At 41.3% G+C, this 18,193-nt stretch overlaps 1 protein-coding gene across 1 annotated transcript in view; it reads right to left on the minus strand.

The window, feature by feature from the left end:
* Positions 1-11,582, minus strand: part of rnf168 (ring finger protein 168) — a 34,157-nt gene extending 22,575 nt beyond the window's left edge. Inside the window, exon 1 of the mRNA XM_059950629.1 lies at positions 11,022-11,582. Within this exon, the coding sequence (XP_059806612.1) occupies positions 11,022-11,340 (319 nt within the window). The 5' untranslated portion in view covers positions 11,341-11,582. The remainder of the gene's footprint in view (positions 1-11,021) is intronic.
* Positions 11,583-18,193: the final 6,611 nt, after the last annotated feature.

The raw sequence follows: 18,193 nt of genomic DNA on the forward strand, positions 1-18,193 counted from the left end.
GCTAACAAACTAACATAAAATACATTTTAATTAAATACTGACCAATTATTTCCCAAAGCCACAGGGAGCCGCAGCACAGAGGTGAAAGAGCCACAAATGGCTCGGGAGCCGCAGGTTGCCGACCCCCGGTCTAAGAGAACGAGACGTAAATTTGGAAAAAGCTTCAATTCTCCGCAAAGCTTTGGAGACCATGATGTCACAGGCTAAAGAGCTTTTTAATCAAGAACGGCAGCGTAGACGCTGTAAAGCGTGAACATATTAGAAAAAAAATAATGAAGTAACAACGAACTGATGGAGAGCAAGGCATCATCTGAAAGAAAAAAAAAACTTTGAAATCGCTGTGGGCAGCAGCACCAACCTAAAATGTGTCCAGCATATCGGAAAGTGTGCAACAACTGTGGTAAGAGTAATCATTTTTCACGCTGTTGCAGAGGTAGAAAGGAAATAAAACACGTAAATGCAGTGCTTGAAAATGAACACGAGGAGTTTTATATTGATGTGCTTTGTGAAAATAAACAAAGTAAGAATAATTGGACTATGCCATTGCAAGTGAACCAAAACATTATTCTGTTTAAACTGGATACTGGAGCACAAGTAAATGTTCTTGCAGAATCTGAGCTTAATGCATTAAAGCCAAAAGCAAAGTTACATCAGACAGATATGAAAGTGACTGGGTATTCAGCTGCAGACATTCCAGTTAAAGGAACATGTGTGGCAAATGTATCACACAAAAATATAGTGCACACGCTTTCATTTGTGGTCGTGCCCAAGAATGTACAGTCAATACTGGGTTTATCTGCCTGTGAGACTGAATTTGGTGAAATGAGTCTTAGCTCTCGACAGAGACACAGAGTCAGAATACAGTGACTTGATGAGAGAGTATGAGGACTTGTTCAAAGGGCTTGGTTGTCTTCCAGGAGAGCACATGATTAAAATTGACAACACATTGCTACCCATAGTACATCCATGTAGAAAAGTACCTTTTGCATTACGTGATCAACTGAAAACAGAGCTTGACAGAATGGTTAGGGGGTCATACAAAAAATTGATGAACTGACTGAATGGATCAATTTGCTTGTTATTGTTGATAAGTAAAACTGAAAACTCAGGATTTGCTTAGATCCAAGAGCCTTGAATTGAGCCATCAAAAAAGAGCATTTCAAATTGCCTACTCCTGAAGAAATTATGTCACAGTTCGCTAATGCAAGTACTTTAGTAAATTAGATGTATCCTCTGGATTCTGGCAACTTAAATTAGTTGAACTGAGTTCAAAATTGTGTACCTTTAACACTCCTTTTGCCAGATACCCTTTTCTTAGGCTTTCATTTGGAATTGCATCACCTCCTGAAGTGTACCATAAAACATGCTATAGGAGCACATTGAGGGCGTGGATACTTCCATGGACGATATTGTTTAGGGATCATCTAAACAAGAGCATGACGCCAGACTCAGACAAGTCTTAGAGGCAACACACAAGTGTTACGGATTCAGCAACAATAAATATATAAGTGAGGCAGAGTTTTTTTTATAACAAATAAAACATTTATTAAACACTGAAAAACAAACCCCCAAAAAGTAAACAAACGACTAACGCAACCGGAAATCAGCTGCTGTGCAGTAGCTTAAACAGTTCTTAAAGCAATGTTGCAAAAACCGTTCTTCAAAGTAGTACTGCAAAAGTTCAAAATGCTTACAGTCCATTAAAGGAGAGACTTTTCAGACGATTTAAATTCCCTTTCACGTCATGTTGTTGCGGTTCCCAGTCGAACTATACTTTTACCGGAGAATTTACGAAGATGAAAGTGAAACGGCTTAAAGGCACGGACCTTTCTTTGACAAAACTGTACCCAACACTTTCTGCTATTATTTGCTGGGGTTACCACGGGCACAGCCAAAGAATTCCTTCCGAATGAGAATCAAACAAGGTCGAACCTGTTTCACCGTCGAAATCGACTTTCCTCGATCTTTTAACTCCTGAACTCTGATCTTCACTCTCCACTGATTTTTAACTGGCAGTATTATAAAGAAACTGCCGGCAATGACCTTTTAAACTTTAGGCATTAAGTAAAACTCCACCTTTCAACCAAACTGCATCATAATATTGGACCACGCAGTGGCATGGAGTCAAAATGGCAAATCCAGCCACGAACTGCCCCTCCTCACAGGGAGGGGTCCTCCTTTTATACCCTGTAAAAAAAAACCTGTCACATGACCTCTACTGGCAGGAAAATGACATCACTCCACCATCACAAGACCACTACCTTAAGTCCAGTATAGCTTCAACACCACTGTCACGTGACAAGTACAAGATACCCAAGTAACACCTCCCTCCAAAAAAAAATTTTTTTGGTCTGTCAAGAACAAAATTGTAAACAATTATTTACAAGAAAAAAAACAAATGTATAAATTTCATAACATACACAGTATACATAGTATCATCATATAACATCTTACAACTTACAATACAGGAGTGTTACAAATGTAAAAAAAAACCGCTCCATAAAAAAATTACCTTGTACATTCAACATCGAGATAGACAATCAGCAACCACATCATCTTTACCTTTAATATGAGTTATCACAATTTTGTACTCTTGTAACATCAAATTCCAATTTAATAACCTTTTTTTTTGTTTTTCATCTTACTCAGAAACACTAACGGATTATGATCAGTGTAAACGAAAAGTGGTTTTTGATTTGTACCAACATATACGTCAAAATGTTCTAAAGCTAAAACAAGAGATAACAATTCCTTCTCTATTGTTGAATAGTTTCTTTGATGCTTATTAAATTTCTTAGAAAGGTAAGCTACTGGATGATCAACCTCATCACCCTCATTTCTTTGCATTAAAACTGCTCCTGCAGCCTCATCACTAGCATCTACAGCTAATAAAAAAGGTTTTTCAAAGTCAGGTGCCTTGAGCACAGGTTGTTGACATATCATAGTTTTCAATTTCTCAAATGCTTCTTGACAAGGCACTGTCCACACAAATTTCTCATTCTTCTTCAAGAGGTTAGTTAATGGAAGGGCAACATTAGCAAAATTCTTACAAAATTTTCGATAATATCCTACCATTCCCAAGAATCTTCAGAGTTTTTTTTCCCGTTGGAGTGGGAATCTCGAAAATTGCCCGAACTTTTGCCTGAACAGGAGCTACTTTCCCTTGACCCACAACATAACCAAGGTAAGTCACAGTGGCATGTCCAAATTCACTCTTAGCTAAATTAATAGTTAAGTTAGCTTTTGAAAGCCTTTCAAACAATTTCTCCACCACAATAATGTGTGCTTCCCAAGTATCATTTCCTGTCACTAAATCATCAATATAAGCACCTGTATCTTTCAATCCTTGAATCACACAGTTAATCATCCTCTGGAAAGTACCTGGGGCAATCTTCATTCTAAATGGAAGAACATTATATTCATATAGCCCAGATGGAGTTACAAATGCAGAAATCTCTCTACCTCTGTCTGTTAGTGGAACACACCAATACACTTTCAATAAATCAATCTTTGTAAGAAACTTTGCTTTTCCAACTTTATCTACACAATCATCTACTCTAGGAATTGGATATGCATCTGTTTTTGTTACAGCATTCACCTTCCTATAGTCTGTACAAAACCTAATACTACCGTCTGGTTTCGGCACCACAAAACAAGGTGAACTCCAATTCGAGTTAGAAGGTCTAATAATATTATTCTCTAACATACATTTAATTTCTTTCTCAGCAAGTTCACATTTTTTTATGTTCATCCTATATGGGTGTTGTTTAATGGGTTTGGCATCTCCAACATCTACATCATGTGAAGCTATAGTAGTCCTTCTCGGAACATCTGGAAACAAATCCTTATATTTAAAAATTAATTTCTTCATCTGCTGTTTCTGCTCTGGCTGTAAATGTGCTAATTTCTCATCAATATTTTCCAGAATGGTTCAATTTGGTAACCTGACAGAAACAATGTTGGAATTAGAATGAAATTCAGATGAATCATTTATCATGTTCCGAGTTAGATCAAATTCATTATCATTAACCACAACAGTCACAGTATCAGATTGTTTCTCATAATATAGTTTTATCATATTTAAATGGCACGGTTGTGTTGGCCTTCTACGATCTGGAGTTTTTAAATCACGTAATCCACATCATTGATTTTAGACACAATTTCATAAGGACCATGAAATCTAGCTTGTAAAGGATTCGTTTGCATTGGGAAAAGAACCAGCACCCTTATCTCCAGGCTTAAACATCCTCATCCTAGCTTCTTTATCATACCAAGTTTTCATTTTCTCCTGAGCCAATTTTAAATTTTCCTTGGCTAAGCTACAAGCATTATGTAACCTGTTCTTAAATTTCAAAACATAATGCGACAAATTAGTGTGTACTTCCTTACTAGTCCACTGTTCTTTTAATAAAGATAAAGGTCCTCCAACTCTATGCCCAAATACAAGTTCAAATGGACTGAAACCTAAAGATTCTTGTACTGATTCCCTTACTGCAAATAAAGTTTATACCCTCATCCCAATCACTTTCATTTTCCACACAATATGTCCTAATCATATTCTTGAGGGTAGAATGGAACCGCTCCAAGGCACCTTGCGATTCCAGATGGTATGCAGATGAAATGATTTGCTTAGCTCACAATTTATAAACTATCTGTTGAAACAATCCAGACATAAAATTACTGCCTTGATCAGTTTGTATTTCCTTAAGTAATCCAAAATAAGTAAAGAATTTTATAAGAGCCTTTGTCACAGTTTTAACTGTTATATTCCTAAGTGGTACTGCCTCTGGAAACCTAGACGAAGTATACATAATAGTCAACAAGTACTGATAACCAGTTTTTGTCTTTGGTAATGGACCGACACAATCTATAATAACTTTAGAAAACGGTTAACCAAATGCTGGAATAGGTTGTAATGGAGCCACTGGTGTAACTTGATTTGGTTTACCCACAATTTGACAAGTATGGATCGTCACCACATCTTTTCTTAGACCAGGCCAGTAAAAATGTTTTAAAACCTTGTCCAGTTTTCCTTACCCCTTGATGTCCACCTAAGGGCACACTATGAGCTAAAGACAAAATCTCATTTTGATAAATTTTAGGGACAACTACCTGGTAAACAATATTCCATTCATCACTTTCAGGAATTGTAGGTGGTCTCCACATTATTAAGGGTAATACCCTACTGGCACCTTCTCAATTTCACTATCTGGTAGAGTTTGTTCTCTTAATTTTATAATCTCAGGGTCTCTATTCTGCTCTGCTATCATCTCCTTCCGAGACAAAGATAAATCTTCATAGTCAGACTTACTCCAAGAATCTTGTTCAAACAATGAAGGTAAGAAAGTCTCTGACACATCCTCAAAACACGAATCCTGAGTTGAACAGTCATGAGTAACAACCACATTCTGCGCATCAGTCTTGTCAGCCATAGCTCTAGTCACAACACAGGACAAATTTATGTTAGAATTCATCTGTGGTTCCTCTGACTCCATTGTCAAATGCACTTCAGGAAAAACTTGTCCACCTGCCAGGTCATTACCTAACAATAAAGAACTATCCTTCACAGGTAAGCTAGGCTGTAATCCTACTTTAACAAGTCCTGTAACTAACCCTGACTTTAAATTTACTTTATGCAAATGTACAGGCATAAAGGCACTCCTGACACCTCATATATAATTTACCTCGCCAGTATCAGACTCTTCATTAAACTTCAATACACTGTCTAACATCAGTGATTGAGAAGCTCCAGTATCCCTATGGATTTTTATTGGTAGATCCTTCTTTCAAGGATACAAACCCTTCAGTTATAAAATGATCATATCTCTTTTTAACTTGGTCAGACTCTTAACAAAACCTCATTTGTGTTTATTGAACCCTGTAATTTTACAGGTGCTTCAGTATGTTGCACACAAGCATCTGGGACTGCTTCCTTCCCTTTCTTTTTCCAATCGGAAACAGTTAGCTATTACATGGCCAGGTTCCTTACAATAGTTACGAATAGGACCAAACTGTCTTTCCTTCACAGGTTTTCCTTCCTCCTTACCTTTCTCATTAACTTCTGATTTAATTTCTGGTTTACCTTGAGTCTCTGTTTTATTTTTCTTCTTAATTCTGCCCTGCGGAAATTTTTTCTTATGGATTAAAACATTCTCATCAGCTAATCTAGCAGAGTCCTGCAATGTATCAGTATCCCTCTCATTTAAGTAGGCTCTTACTTCAACAGGGATACTTCTTTTAAATTCCTCCATTAAAATCAACTCTTTCAATGTATTATAGTCCCCATTTACATTTTTAGAGGAAACCCATCTCTCAAAACACACAGCTTTATCATAGGCAAATTCCACATAAGTTTTTAAACACAGACTTCTTCAAACTTCTGAATCTTTCTCTATATGCTTCTGGGACCAATTCGTATGCTTTCAAAATCTGCTGTTTCACAATATCATAATCTAGTGCTTGCGCAGCAGTTAAAAGCTGTATAAACTTGTTGAGCTTTGCCTTTAATTACACTCTGTAACAACACTGACCATTTAACTTTCAGCCACTCTGAAATCTGAGCAATCATTTTAAAATGTTGGAAATATCTTTCTACTTCTGATTCACTAAATGGAGGGACCAATTTAATTTCTTGACTAGCAACAAACAGTTTTCTAGAACCAGAAGACTGATTCTCAGACCTTAATTCCGCCATCGCCTATTCAAATTCCCTCTTTATTATCAGCTTCTAACCTACAACGCTCCAATTCTGATTTACTTTGATCCAACTTCATTTGTTCGATTTGCAACTACATCTCTAGATTACTTATTGGAAACGACTCAAAGATCGATTCATCAAAATCACCCGAATCTACATAGAGTGACACGATTTTTCTCTGTATTAGAGCCTTTGATGTAGACCTCGAAATACCTTTAAGTTCCAATCTACTAGCTATCTCAGACACCTTTTTTTCCGCCTTCGCTAACAACTCCACGTCTGGCGAAGCCAGAAACTCATCGATATTCATTGTTGCCAAATACCACTCACAAGCCAATCAAACAAAAGAATCGAGTATTCCCCTTTTCCAAAGCACCGATTCAAAATTTAACAGGCATTTAAACTCAAAAATGGTTCATCCCGGATACAGCCCCCATATTTATGTTACGGATTCAGCAACAATAAATATATAAGTGAGGCAAGGTTTTTTTATAACAAATAAAACATTTATTAAACACTGAAAAACAAACCCCCAAAAAGTAAACAAACGACTAACGCAACCGGAAATCAGCTGCTGTGCGGCAGCTTAAACAGTTCTTAAAGCAATGTTGCAAAAACAGTTCTTCAAAGTAGTACTGCAAAAGTTCAAAATGCTTACAGTCCATTAAAGCAGAGACTTTTCAGACGATTTAAATTCCCTTTCACGTCGTGTTGCTGCGGTTCCCAGTCGAACTATACTTTTACCGGAGAATTTACGAAGATGAAAATGAAACGGCTTAAAGGCACGGACCTTTTCTTGACAAAACTGTACCCAACCCTTTCTGCTATTATTTGCTGGGGTTACCACGGGCACAGCCAACGAATTCCTTCCAAATGAGGATCAAACAAGGTCGAACCTGTTACACCGTCAAAATCGACTTTCCTCAATCTTTTAACTCCCGATCTCCACTGATTTTTAACTGGCAGTATTATAAAGAAACTGCCGGCAATGACCTTTTAAACTTTAGGCATTAAGTAAAACTCCACCTTTCAACCAAACTGCATCATAATATTGGACCACGCAGTGGCATGAAGTCAAAATGGCAAATCCAGCCACGAACTGCCCCTCACAGGGAGGGGTCCTCCTTTTATACCCTGTAAAAAAAAACCTGTCACATGACCTCTACTGCAGGGAAAATGACATTACTCCACCATCACAAGACCACTACCTTAAGTCCAGTATAGCTTCAACACCACTGTCACGTGACAAGTACAAGATATCCACAGGTACTCAACACAAGTAAAACCTGAAGTTGAATAAAGACAAATTTCAGCTAGAAGTGACTGAACTTACCTTTGTGGGTGATATCAGCAAAGAGGGTGTGCATCCTGATTCACTAAAGGTTTCTGCTATCGAGAACATGCCAAAACCACAATGTAAAAAGGATGTTCAAACGTTTATGGGAATGGTCAACTAACTAAATGGGAAAATTCATAACCAATCTTTCAGAACAGCTAGTGACAGATCACTCCCAAGCGCTCTCTCCACTGTGCCAGGTTGATGTGGAGGATCAAAAACCCAAAAACTAAACCACTGCGTTGCTTAGTAATAATTGTAGCTTTCATCGGGGCAGGGCCTTTCTCACTTTATCCTTTAAAATTGTTCCAATCGTTGACTGACTATAGCCTAACGCTTTTCCAATGACCGATGGCGTTTCACCTCTTTCCAACCACTTTATTATTTCCACTTTATTTTCAATCGTGATTATTTTCGTGAACAGAAACACTGCGTATTCAGATCTCTACTGCTGGGTCCTAATGTCCACCACACTGAGACATGTTAAATAAGGTCTGGGGTTCTGCTGGGTCCTAAGATCCAACATATTGATATATTGATACAGGTTGAATAACGGACTTCAGCATCCGTGAATTTTGGTATCCACGAGGGATCTCGGAACAAGACCCTCACGGATAAGGAGGGCTGACTGTATAGCTTCTTCAGTGTTCGGCCTCATTATGGCATAGAGGCAGAAGTGGACAGACATGTTAGAATGGGATTAGAATTGAAAGGGGTGTCCACCAGGAAATCTCGTGTTTTGCAGTTAACAGCGCAAAGGTGCTCAGTAAAGAGGTCCCCCAATCTAAATCTGGACTCAATGATGTACAGGAGACCACATGGGGGGGGGGGGTACTCATACAATTATGACCCCAATCCTTAAGCCTCACCTGGAAGGACTGCTTGGGAACGGTAGTGACTTTGGTGGTATAGGGGCAGGTGTAGCACTCATCATGGTTACAGGGAGTGCCAAGAGGGAGATCGGTGGGGTAGAATGAGTGGACAAGAGAGTCACAAAGAGCGATACCTAGAGAAAGCCGGGGCGGCAGGGGGGTGAAGGAAAGGTACTTGGTGGTAGGATCCCATTGTAGATCACAGAAATTACATAAAAATGATGTGTTTGCTGGACATGGAAGCTCATGAGGTGGTAGGCAAGGACAAAAGAGGGAAATTACCCTATGTAATTTCTAAAGCAAGTAAATGTTCCGCACAGCATGGTGGGCCGAAGGGCCTGTATTGTGCTGTAGGTTTTCTATGTTCTATAACTGAGTCAGCAGGTTTGTAAAACATATCAGCAGATAGTCTGTCTTAAGAGATCAAGAAAGGGGTGAGAGGTGTCAGAGATGGACCAAGTAAATTTGAGGGCAGGGTGGAATTTGGAAGCAAAGTTATGAAATTGACAACTCAACGTGGCTGCAGGAAATAGCACTAATGCAGACATCAATGTAGCACAAAAACCATTGGGGAGCACTACCAGTGAGGGTTTGGAATGTGGGCTGTTCTACACCCGAAAAAAAAAGCGGCCGGCATACCTGGGCCTGTGTAGATGCCCTTGGCTACACATTGAGAAAGTGGGAGGAGCCAAGAAATTGTTGAAGGTTATGTTCTTGGTGGGGTCTTGTTCAAGGGGAAGGTAAGAAGAGTATTGAGACAACACACACAAAATGCTGGTGGAACACAGCAGGCTAGGCAGCATCTATAGGGAGAAGCGCTGTCAACGTTTCGGGCCGAGACCCTTCTTTTGGGCCTCATATCCAAGGAAGCATGCAGCCTTTGGAGAGTGTCCACCTCCCTTTGATGCTCCTCCCCTTTCTTCCATGGTTTTCAGTCCTCTCAAGTTGTCATTTCAACCATAACTGCTGGTACAGTACATACTAAAAATGAGACTTTTTTCAGGACCATGGTGTTACATGACAGTACAAAAACTAGACTGAACTACGTAATAAAACACAGAAGAAAACTAGACTACAGACCTACACAGGACTGCATAAAGTGCACAAAACAGTGCAGGCATTACAATAAATAACAAACAAGACAATAGGGCTCCCCCTCTCCCGGTTTCATCTATCACCTTGTACTTCTTCCTCTCATCCCTTTCTTACTTTGACTTCTCATCTCTTTTTTTCAGTCCTGATGAAGGGTCCCAGCCCAAAACGTCAATAGTTTACTCTTTTCCATAGATGCTGCCTGGCCTGCTGAGTTCCTCCAGCATTTTGTATGCATTACTTTGATTTTCAGCATCTGCAGATTTTCTCCTGTAGGTGATAGATGGAAACAGCAATAAAAAGCAGATGGAGCCAGGGGAGGGTAAAAGTGGAGAAAGTTGCTGGTGGGTGATAAGTATAGGAATGTTATTATCACATGTACAAAGATATCATGGAAACAACTGCCTTGTATACAATGTCGCTGCAGTTTCAGAGAATCTGCATTGCAGATAACCAAAGTAGAGGTCACAACGGGGAGAATTCATGAGAAAGACGAAAACTTGGCACATACTAACCCAAATAAATACAAAACACAACGCTCTATCGTGTTTCACGTAAATGTTACAACATAAGACAGTCACCAGCAGTGTTATGAAATAAAAGCAAGCTGTGAAATATTAGTCAGGCTGTGTATGTGGTAAGGAAAACAACAATTTACGCAGATCTTTCATCAGAACAGGAAAAGCCAGAAAAGTTCTAACAGGACTTCAGATAAAAACCATTCAAAAATTTTGGCTCCCGCACTTCACTGGGTCTTTTACCAGACGCACAGGACTTGAATTATTAACATCAATTAAGTTTTTTAAAGCAATAAACAAAAATTATTAACATCAATTAAGTTTTTTAAAGCAATAAACAAAAATTTTGGCTCCCGCACTTCACTGGGTCTTTTACCAGACGCACAGGACTTGAATTATTAACATCAATTAAGTTTTTTAAAGCAATAAACAATGAGGGAAAGGGGAGGGAGTTCATTTATTTCGCTCATATTGCAGCTGTTTTCAATGTTTTGACAGCCGCTCACCTTCGGCCGGCTCCTGGACGAGGCCCCGCGGGAACTGCTGGCGGATGCGCTGCTCCAGCTCGGTGTTGACCAGGCCGCCGCGCCGGGCCTGGGCCCGCACCCAGTTAGAGAGGCGGCGACGGCACATCGGGCAGTTGAGATTGCTCATCTCCACCGTCTGCTGGAAGCAGCCCCGGCAAAGCGAGTGGCCGCACGGCGGCGTGACCGGCTCGTCCAGCAGCTCCTGGCAGACCGGGCAGAGGCACTCGGCCAGACTGAGGGCTGGAGGCGGACCCGGCGCCTCCGTTTCAGCACCGCAGCCCTGTTTGTTGTGTCTCATTGTCACCGATCGGGCTTCCACGTAGCTCCAGAGTGCGACTCAACGCGCGGCTATTATGCCGAGCTCCATTTCAGACAGCAAAGGAAACTCTGCCCCTCACCGCAGGCGCCAAACGATCTCTCCGCAAGGTCTGGCCCACAGCTTTGAAATACCCCGCCTGCGGGGGTAGCGTCGCAATGCGGCTGCGCAGGACTTTCAGTTAACCGACTCGCCCGCTCAAACTGTGCGCGACTGTACGGCTGCGCAGTGCCGCGGGGTCCTGCTCCGGCCTCGCGGCTGCGCGGTGCCGCGGGGTCCTGCTCCGGCCTCGCGGCTGCGCGGTACCGCGGGGTCCGGCCCCGGCCTCGCGGCTGCGCGGTACCGCGGGGTCCTGGCCGTTCTGCTTTTCGAACTGCGACTGTGCGAACCCTCTCACTGGCGCAACTGACTTCATTTACTTCAAAAGTTTAAAGTAAGTTTATTGTGAAAATGCGTATAAAAGAGGACCGTACGGAAAATCCTGGCAATTCTGGACAATGTTCCTCATCCTCTGCATGCTCCCTTGGCTGAACGGAGCAGCACGTTTAGCGATAGACTAAGACAACTCTATATGAGGTCATTCTTACCCCCTATAATGAGTTAACCTACAGTCGGGGAAGTAATAACTCCCACCTGTTAGACTGTTTGAGGTAACATTTTTTACTCTTTCTTACTTCTAATATCTTTGCACTTGTAATGCTTCTGTGATAGTGATTTCCTTTGCTGTCATTAAACTATCGATCTATTTATCTCTATGTCACTATATACTGTCCTGTGATAATTGTCTTTTTTTTTCAGATATTCACAGCAGAACAAAGAAATACAAATAGAATCAATTACAAACTACACACAAAAACTGATAGGCAATGTGCAAAAGAAAAACTGAGCAATTACAAAAATAGTAATATATAAATAAGTTAATATTTAATACAGAGAACACTAGTTGTAGAGTGGAATCAGTTCAGTATTGAGGTGAGTGGAGATATCTGCACTGGTTCAGAAGCCTGATGTTTGAATGGTGATAATTCCCTGAACCTGGTGGTGTGGGACCTACGGCTCCTGTACCTCCTCCCTGATGGCAGCATGGTCTGGACAGTGGGGGTCCTTGATGAAGGATGTTATTGTCTTGTAAAGTTGTTTCTTCACAGGAGAACTTTCAGTTAGTCCTGACGAAGGGTCTTGGCCCAAAACGTTGACTGTACTTCTTCCTATAGATGCTGCCTGGCCTGCTGCGTTCCACCAGCATTTTGTGTGTGTTGCTTCAATTTCCAGCATCAGAATTTTCAGATTTCCTCGTGTTTGAGCTTTTCCTGTGATGGATTTATCTTTGAGCTATCAGGTTCTCCAGAAGTATTTCAATTTTTTAAAGTTTCCAATCAAAGCTTTCCTGGAATTGAGATGTAAACTTAACATTCTTTGAAATAATGGACAGGCTGGCTAGCACCTGTTGATACATGACTTGGGGGCAGGAATGTCCCCAACATAGTTTTCAGTTGTCTTTAGAAAAGAAGATGACTGTTGTTGGTGTGATAGCATCTAAAAATAATATTTCATCCAAGATTAAGTGGTTGCATTTTTACATCCAGAAAATTGTATGTGCCTTGGAAGCACAGGTGTCCCTGTGTATTTAGGAGTGGAATGACTAAAAGCTTTGCATGCTTCAACAATGGTGAAAAAGGTGTCCTTATTTAGTCAAAACTGCTTTCAGAAATTGAAGCAGGTCCATAAAATTAATAGCACAGCTACCAAAGGTGAACAGGTGCTTCACTTTAATTTACAGTGCACATTGTTCCGGCTTATCCACTTATTGGCAAAATAACTGTATTAATCGTACATCTTAAAAAAACCTACTCCAGAAAGAACAAATGCCGTTTGCGATGTACATTTCCCATTTCCTGATGTGACTTGCACTTGTAACACCAAGGAATCTCTGGTATTCCAGGGTAGTAATTTCAGGATTGCTGGCTGTGCCACACGCCAGTGATGGTAGAAACAGAATGATGCAGCAGACTAATGTGTGTCTGAGAAGCTGGTACAGGGAACAGGGCTTCAGGTTCTAGGTTCATTGGGGTCTCTTCTGGGGGAAGTATGATCTGTTCAAAAGTGACGGGTTGCACCTGAACTCGAGGGGGACCAATATTCTCACAGGCAGGTTTGTTAGAGTTGTTGGGGAGGGTTTAAATTAATTTGGCATGGGGATGGGAACCAGAGTGAAGGGATTCAGGATAGGACTGAATGTAAAAAAGCAAAGATAGCATGCAAACAGACTGTCAGGAAGGGCAGGCAGGTGATAGGACAAAATTGCAGCCAGCAGGGTGATTATCAGTGCATTAGGGATGCAGAATTAAAAAGAATAGCAAATACAGTGCTCAAAGTGTTATATCTCAATGCATGCAGTGTAAGAAATATGGTGAGTGATCTTGTTGCACTATTACAGATGGTCAGGTATGATGTTGTGGCCATCACTGAATCATGGCTGAAGGATGGTTGTAGTTGGGAGCTGAATGTCCAACGTTATATGTTATATTGGAGGCATAGGACCTGGTGTAGGCAGAGGACTTGGTGTGGTTCTGCTGGTAAAGAGTGGCATCACATCAGTAGAAAAATGTGACATAGGATCAGATGTTGAATCCTTGTGGGTTGAGTTAAGAAACTGCAAGGGTCAATGGACATTGATGGCAGTTATATACAGGCCTCCCAACAGTAACTGGGATGTGGGGACCATAGATTACAATGGGAAATAGAAAAGTGTGTCAAAAGGGCAATGTTATGATTGTCATGGGAGATTTTAACATGCAAGTCAATTGGCAAAATCAGGTTAGTAATAGATCTCAAGAGAGTGAGTTTGTTGAATGCCTAAAAGATGGATTTTTAAAGCTTTTTGTCATTGAGCCTACTAGGGGATCAGCTATACTGGATTGGGTGTTGTGTAATGAACTGGAGGTGATTAGAGAGCTTAAGGTAAAAGTACCCTTAAGAGACTGTGATCACATCATGATTGAGTTCAACTTGAAATTTGATAGGGAGAACGTGAAGTCTGATGTGGCAGTATTTCAGTGGAATAAAGGAAATTACAGTGGTATGAGAGAGGAGTTGGCCAAAGTAAGGAGATGCTGGCAGGGACGTCAGCAGAGCAGCAATGGCGTGAGTTTCTGGGAAAAATGAGGAAGGTGCAGTATAGATGTATTCGAAAAACAAAGAAATACTCAAATGATAACATAGTACAACCGTGGCTGACAAGGGAGGTCAAAGCTATTGTAAAAGCAAGAGAGAGGGCATACAACAAAACAAAAATTAATGGGAAGATAGAAGATTGGGAAGCTTTTAAAACCCTACAGGGAACAACTAAAAGAATCATTAGGAGGGAAAAGTTGGAATACGAAAGCAAGCTAGCAAACAATATCAAAATGAATAAAGTTTTTTCAAGTATATAAAAAATAAAAGAGAGAAGAGAACCAATATAGGACAGCTAGAAAATGAGGCCAGAGAAATAATGACAAGGGACAAGGAGATGGTAGATGAACTAAATGAGTATTTTGCATCAGTCTTCACTGTGGAAGACACTAGCAGTGTGCCAGACGTTGAAAGGTGTGAAGGAAAAGAAGTGAGTGCAGTTACTATTACAAGGGAGAAAGTGCTCAAAAAGCTGAAAGACGTAAGGGTATCCAAAAGTCACCTGGACCAGATGACCAGAACTGTAGGATTCTGAAAGAGATAGCACTGGAGATTGTGGAGGCATTAGTAATGATCTATCAAAAATTATTGGACTCTGGCATGGTAGCAGAGGACTGGAAAATTGCAAATTTCATTCCACTCTTTAAGAAAGGAGGAAGGCGGCAGAAAGGAAATTATAGACCAGTTAGCCTGACCTCCGTGGTTGAGAAGATGTTGGAGTCAATTGGTAAGGATGAGGCTATGGAGTACATGGTAACACAGGACAAGATAGGACAGATTTTTAAGGGAAAATCTTGCCTGACAAACCTGTTGGAATTCTTTGAGGAGATTACAAGTAGGATAGATAAAGGGGATGTAGTGGATGTTGTATATTTGGACTTTCAGAAGTGTGGCCTTTAACACATGAGGCTGCTTACCAGCTTAAAAGCCCATGGTATTACAGGAAAGTTACTGGCATGGTTAGAGCATTGGCTGATTGGTAGGAGGCAGCGAGTGGGAATAAAAGGATCCTTTCCTGGTTGGCTACCAGTGACCAGTGGTGTTCTGCAGGGGTTGGTGTTGGGACCACTTTTTATGCTGTATATCAATGATTTAGATGATGGAATAGATGGCTTTGTTGCCAAGTTTGTAGATGATATGAAGATTGGTGGAGGGGCAGACAGTGTTGAGGAAACAGGTAGGCTGCAGAAGGACTTAGACAGATTAGGAAACTGGGCAAGAAAGTGGCAAATTAAATACTTTGTTGGAATATGCATGGTCATGCACTTTGGTAGCAGAAATAAACATAGTCTATTTTCTAAATGGGGAGAAAACCAAAAAATCTGAGATGCAAAGGGACTTGGGAGTCCTTGTGCAGAACACCCTAAAAGTTATCTTGCAGGTTGAGTCAGTGGTGAGGAAGGCAAATGCCATGATAGCATTCATTTCAAGAGGTTTAGAATACAAGAGCAGGGGTGTGATACTAAGGCTTTATAAGGCACTGGTGAGGCCTCACCTTGAGTATAATGAGCAACACACACAAAATGCTGGAGGAACTCAGCAGGCCAGGCAGCATCTACAGAAAAGAGTACAGTCGACTGTATGTGTGTGTGTTGCTTGGATTTCTGACATCTGCAAATTTTCTCTTGTTTGTGATTTGAGTATTGTGAACAGTTTTGGGTTCCTTATCTAAGAAAAGATGTGTTGGTGTTAGGGTTCAGAGGAGGTTCACAAGGATGATTCCAGGAATGAAAGGGTTATAGAGTTTAATGACTCTGGCTCTCTATTCACTGGAATTCAGAAGGATGAGGGGGAATCACATTGAAAACTTTCGAATGTTGAAAGGCCTGGACAGAGTAGATGTAGAAAGGATGTTTCCCATGGTGGGTGAATCTACGACAAGAGGGCACCGCCTCAGGATAGAGGGGCATCCACTGAAAACAGATGTGGAGGAATTTCTTTTGCTAGATGGTGGTGAATTTGTGGAATTTATTACCACAGGCAGGTGTGGAGGCCAGTTCATTGGGTGTACTTAAGGCAGAGCTTGATAGATTCTTGATTGGATGGCCTCAAAAGTTACAGGGAGAAGACCAGGGAGCGGGGCTGGGGAGGGGAGAAAGGGATCAGCCATGATACATTGGCAGAGCAGGCCCAATGGGCCAAATGGCCTAATTCTGCTCCTATGTTTTATGGTATGGCGAGCACTGTGAGGGTCAAGTTTTTTGACTTCTCCAGTGCGTTCAACACCATCCGCCCTGCTCTGCTGGGTGAGAAGCTGACAGTGAGGCAGGTGGATGCTTCCCTGGTGTCATGGATTATTGATTACCTAACTGGCAGACCACAGTACATGCGCTTGCAACACTGTCGGGCAGAGTGGTCAGCAGCACTGGGGCTCCACAGGGGACTGTCCTGTCTCCCTTTCTCTTCACCATGTACACCTCGGACTTCAGCTACAACACAGAGTCTTGCCATCTTCAAAAGTTTTCTGATGACTCTGCCATAGTTGGATGCATCAGCAAGGGAGATGAGGCTGAGTACAGGGCGACGTTGGGAAACTTTGTCACATGGTGTGAGCAGAATCATCTGCAGCTTAATGTGAAAAAGGCTAGGGAGCTGGTAGTGGACCTGAGGAGGGCCAAGGCACCGGTGACCCCTGTTTCCATCCAAGGGGTCAATGTGGACATGGTGGAGGATTACAGATACCTGGGGATATGAATTGACAATAAACTGGACTGGTCAAAGAACACTGAGGCTGTCTACAAGAAGGGTCAGAGCCGTCTCTATTTCCTGAGGAGACTGAGGTCCCTTAACATCTGCCGGACGATGCTGAGGATGTTCTACGAGGCTGTGGTGGCCAGTGCTATCATGTTTGCTGTTGTGTGCTGGGGCAGCAGGCTGAGGGTAGCAGACACCAACAGAATCAACAAACTCATTCGTAAGGCCAGTGATGTTGTGGGGGTGGAACTGGACTCTCTGCCATCTTGGACAATGACTCCCATCCACTCCATAATATACTGGTTAGACACAGGAGTACATTCAGCCAGAGACTCATTCTACTGAGATGTAACACTGAGAGTCATAGGAAGTCATTCCTGCCTGTGGCCATCAAACTTTACAACTCCTCCCTTGAAGTGTCAGACACCCTGAGCTAATAGGCTGGTCCTGGACATATTTCCACTTGACATGATTAACTTATTATTATTTAATTATTTGTGGTTTTATATTGCTGTATTTCTTCACTATGCTTGGTTGGTGCGGTTGTAACAAAACCTAATTTCCCTTGGGATCAATAAAGTATGTCTGTCTGTATTCAACAGTGATACAAAATGCACAGGTTAAATTTTTACAATTTAAAATATGAAGCACATTTCAATAGCAGTTTATTATTTTGAAATCCCTTTATAAGTACTGACTCAGATGTGACAGAAATTACTCACAAATGCCTATAATTCTGGCAGCATTCTCTGATTTGCCCCACATAACTGACAATAACTTTCAAGTTTGCTGATACATTTTGCCACTGAATGGTGTTTTTTAATATCTGGTTTAAAGATATAGCACGGTAATGGGGCCCCTCTGGCCCAATGAGCCTGCACCTCTTGTGGTGTACTCTTCAAGAAGTTGAGCCTGGGAAGAGAGTCTTGTGCACAATACTTAGATTTCAGATGAATGAGTCCTCAGC

The sequence above is a fragment of the Hypanus sabinus genome, chromosome 2, assembly GCF_030144855.1.
Source record: "Hypanus sabinus isolate sHypSab1 chromosome 2, sHypSab1.hap1, whole genome shotgun sequence".
Lineage (NCBI taxonomy): Eukaryota > Metazoa > Chordata > Chondrichthyes > Myliobatiformes > Dasyatidae > Hypanus > Hypanus sabinus.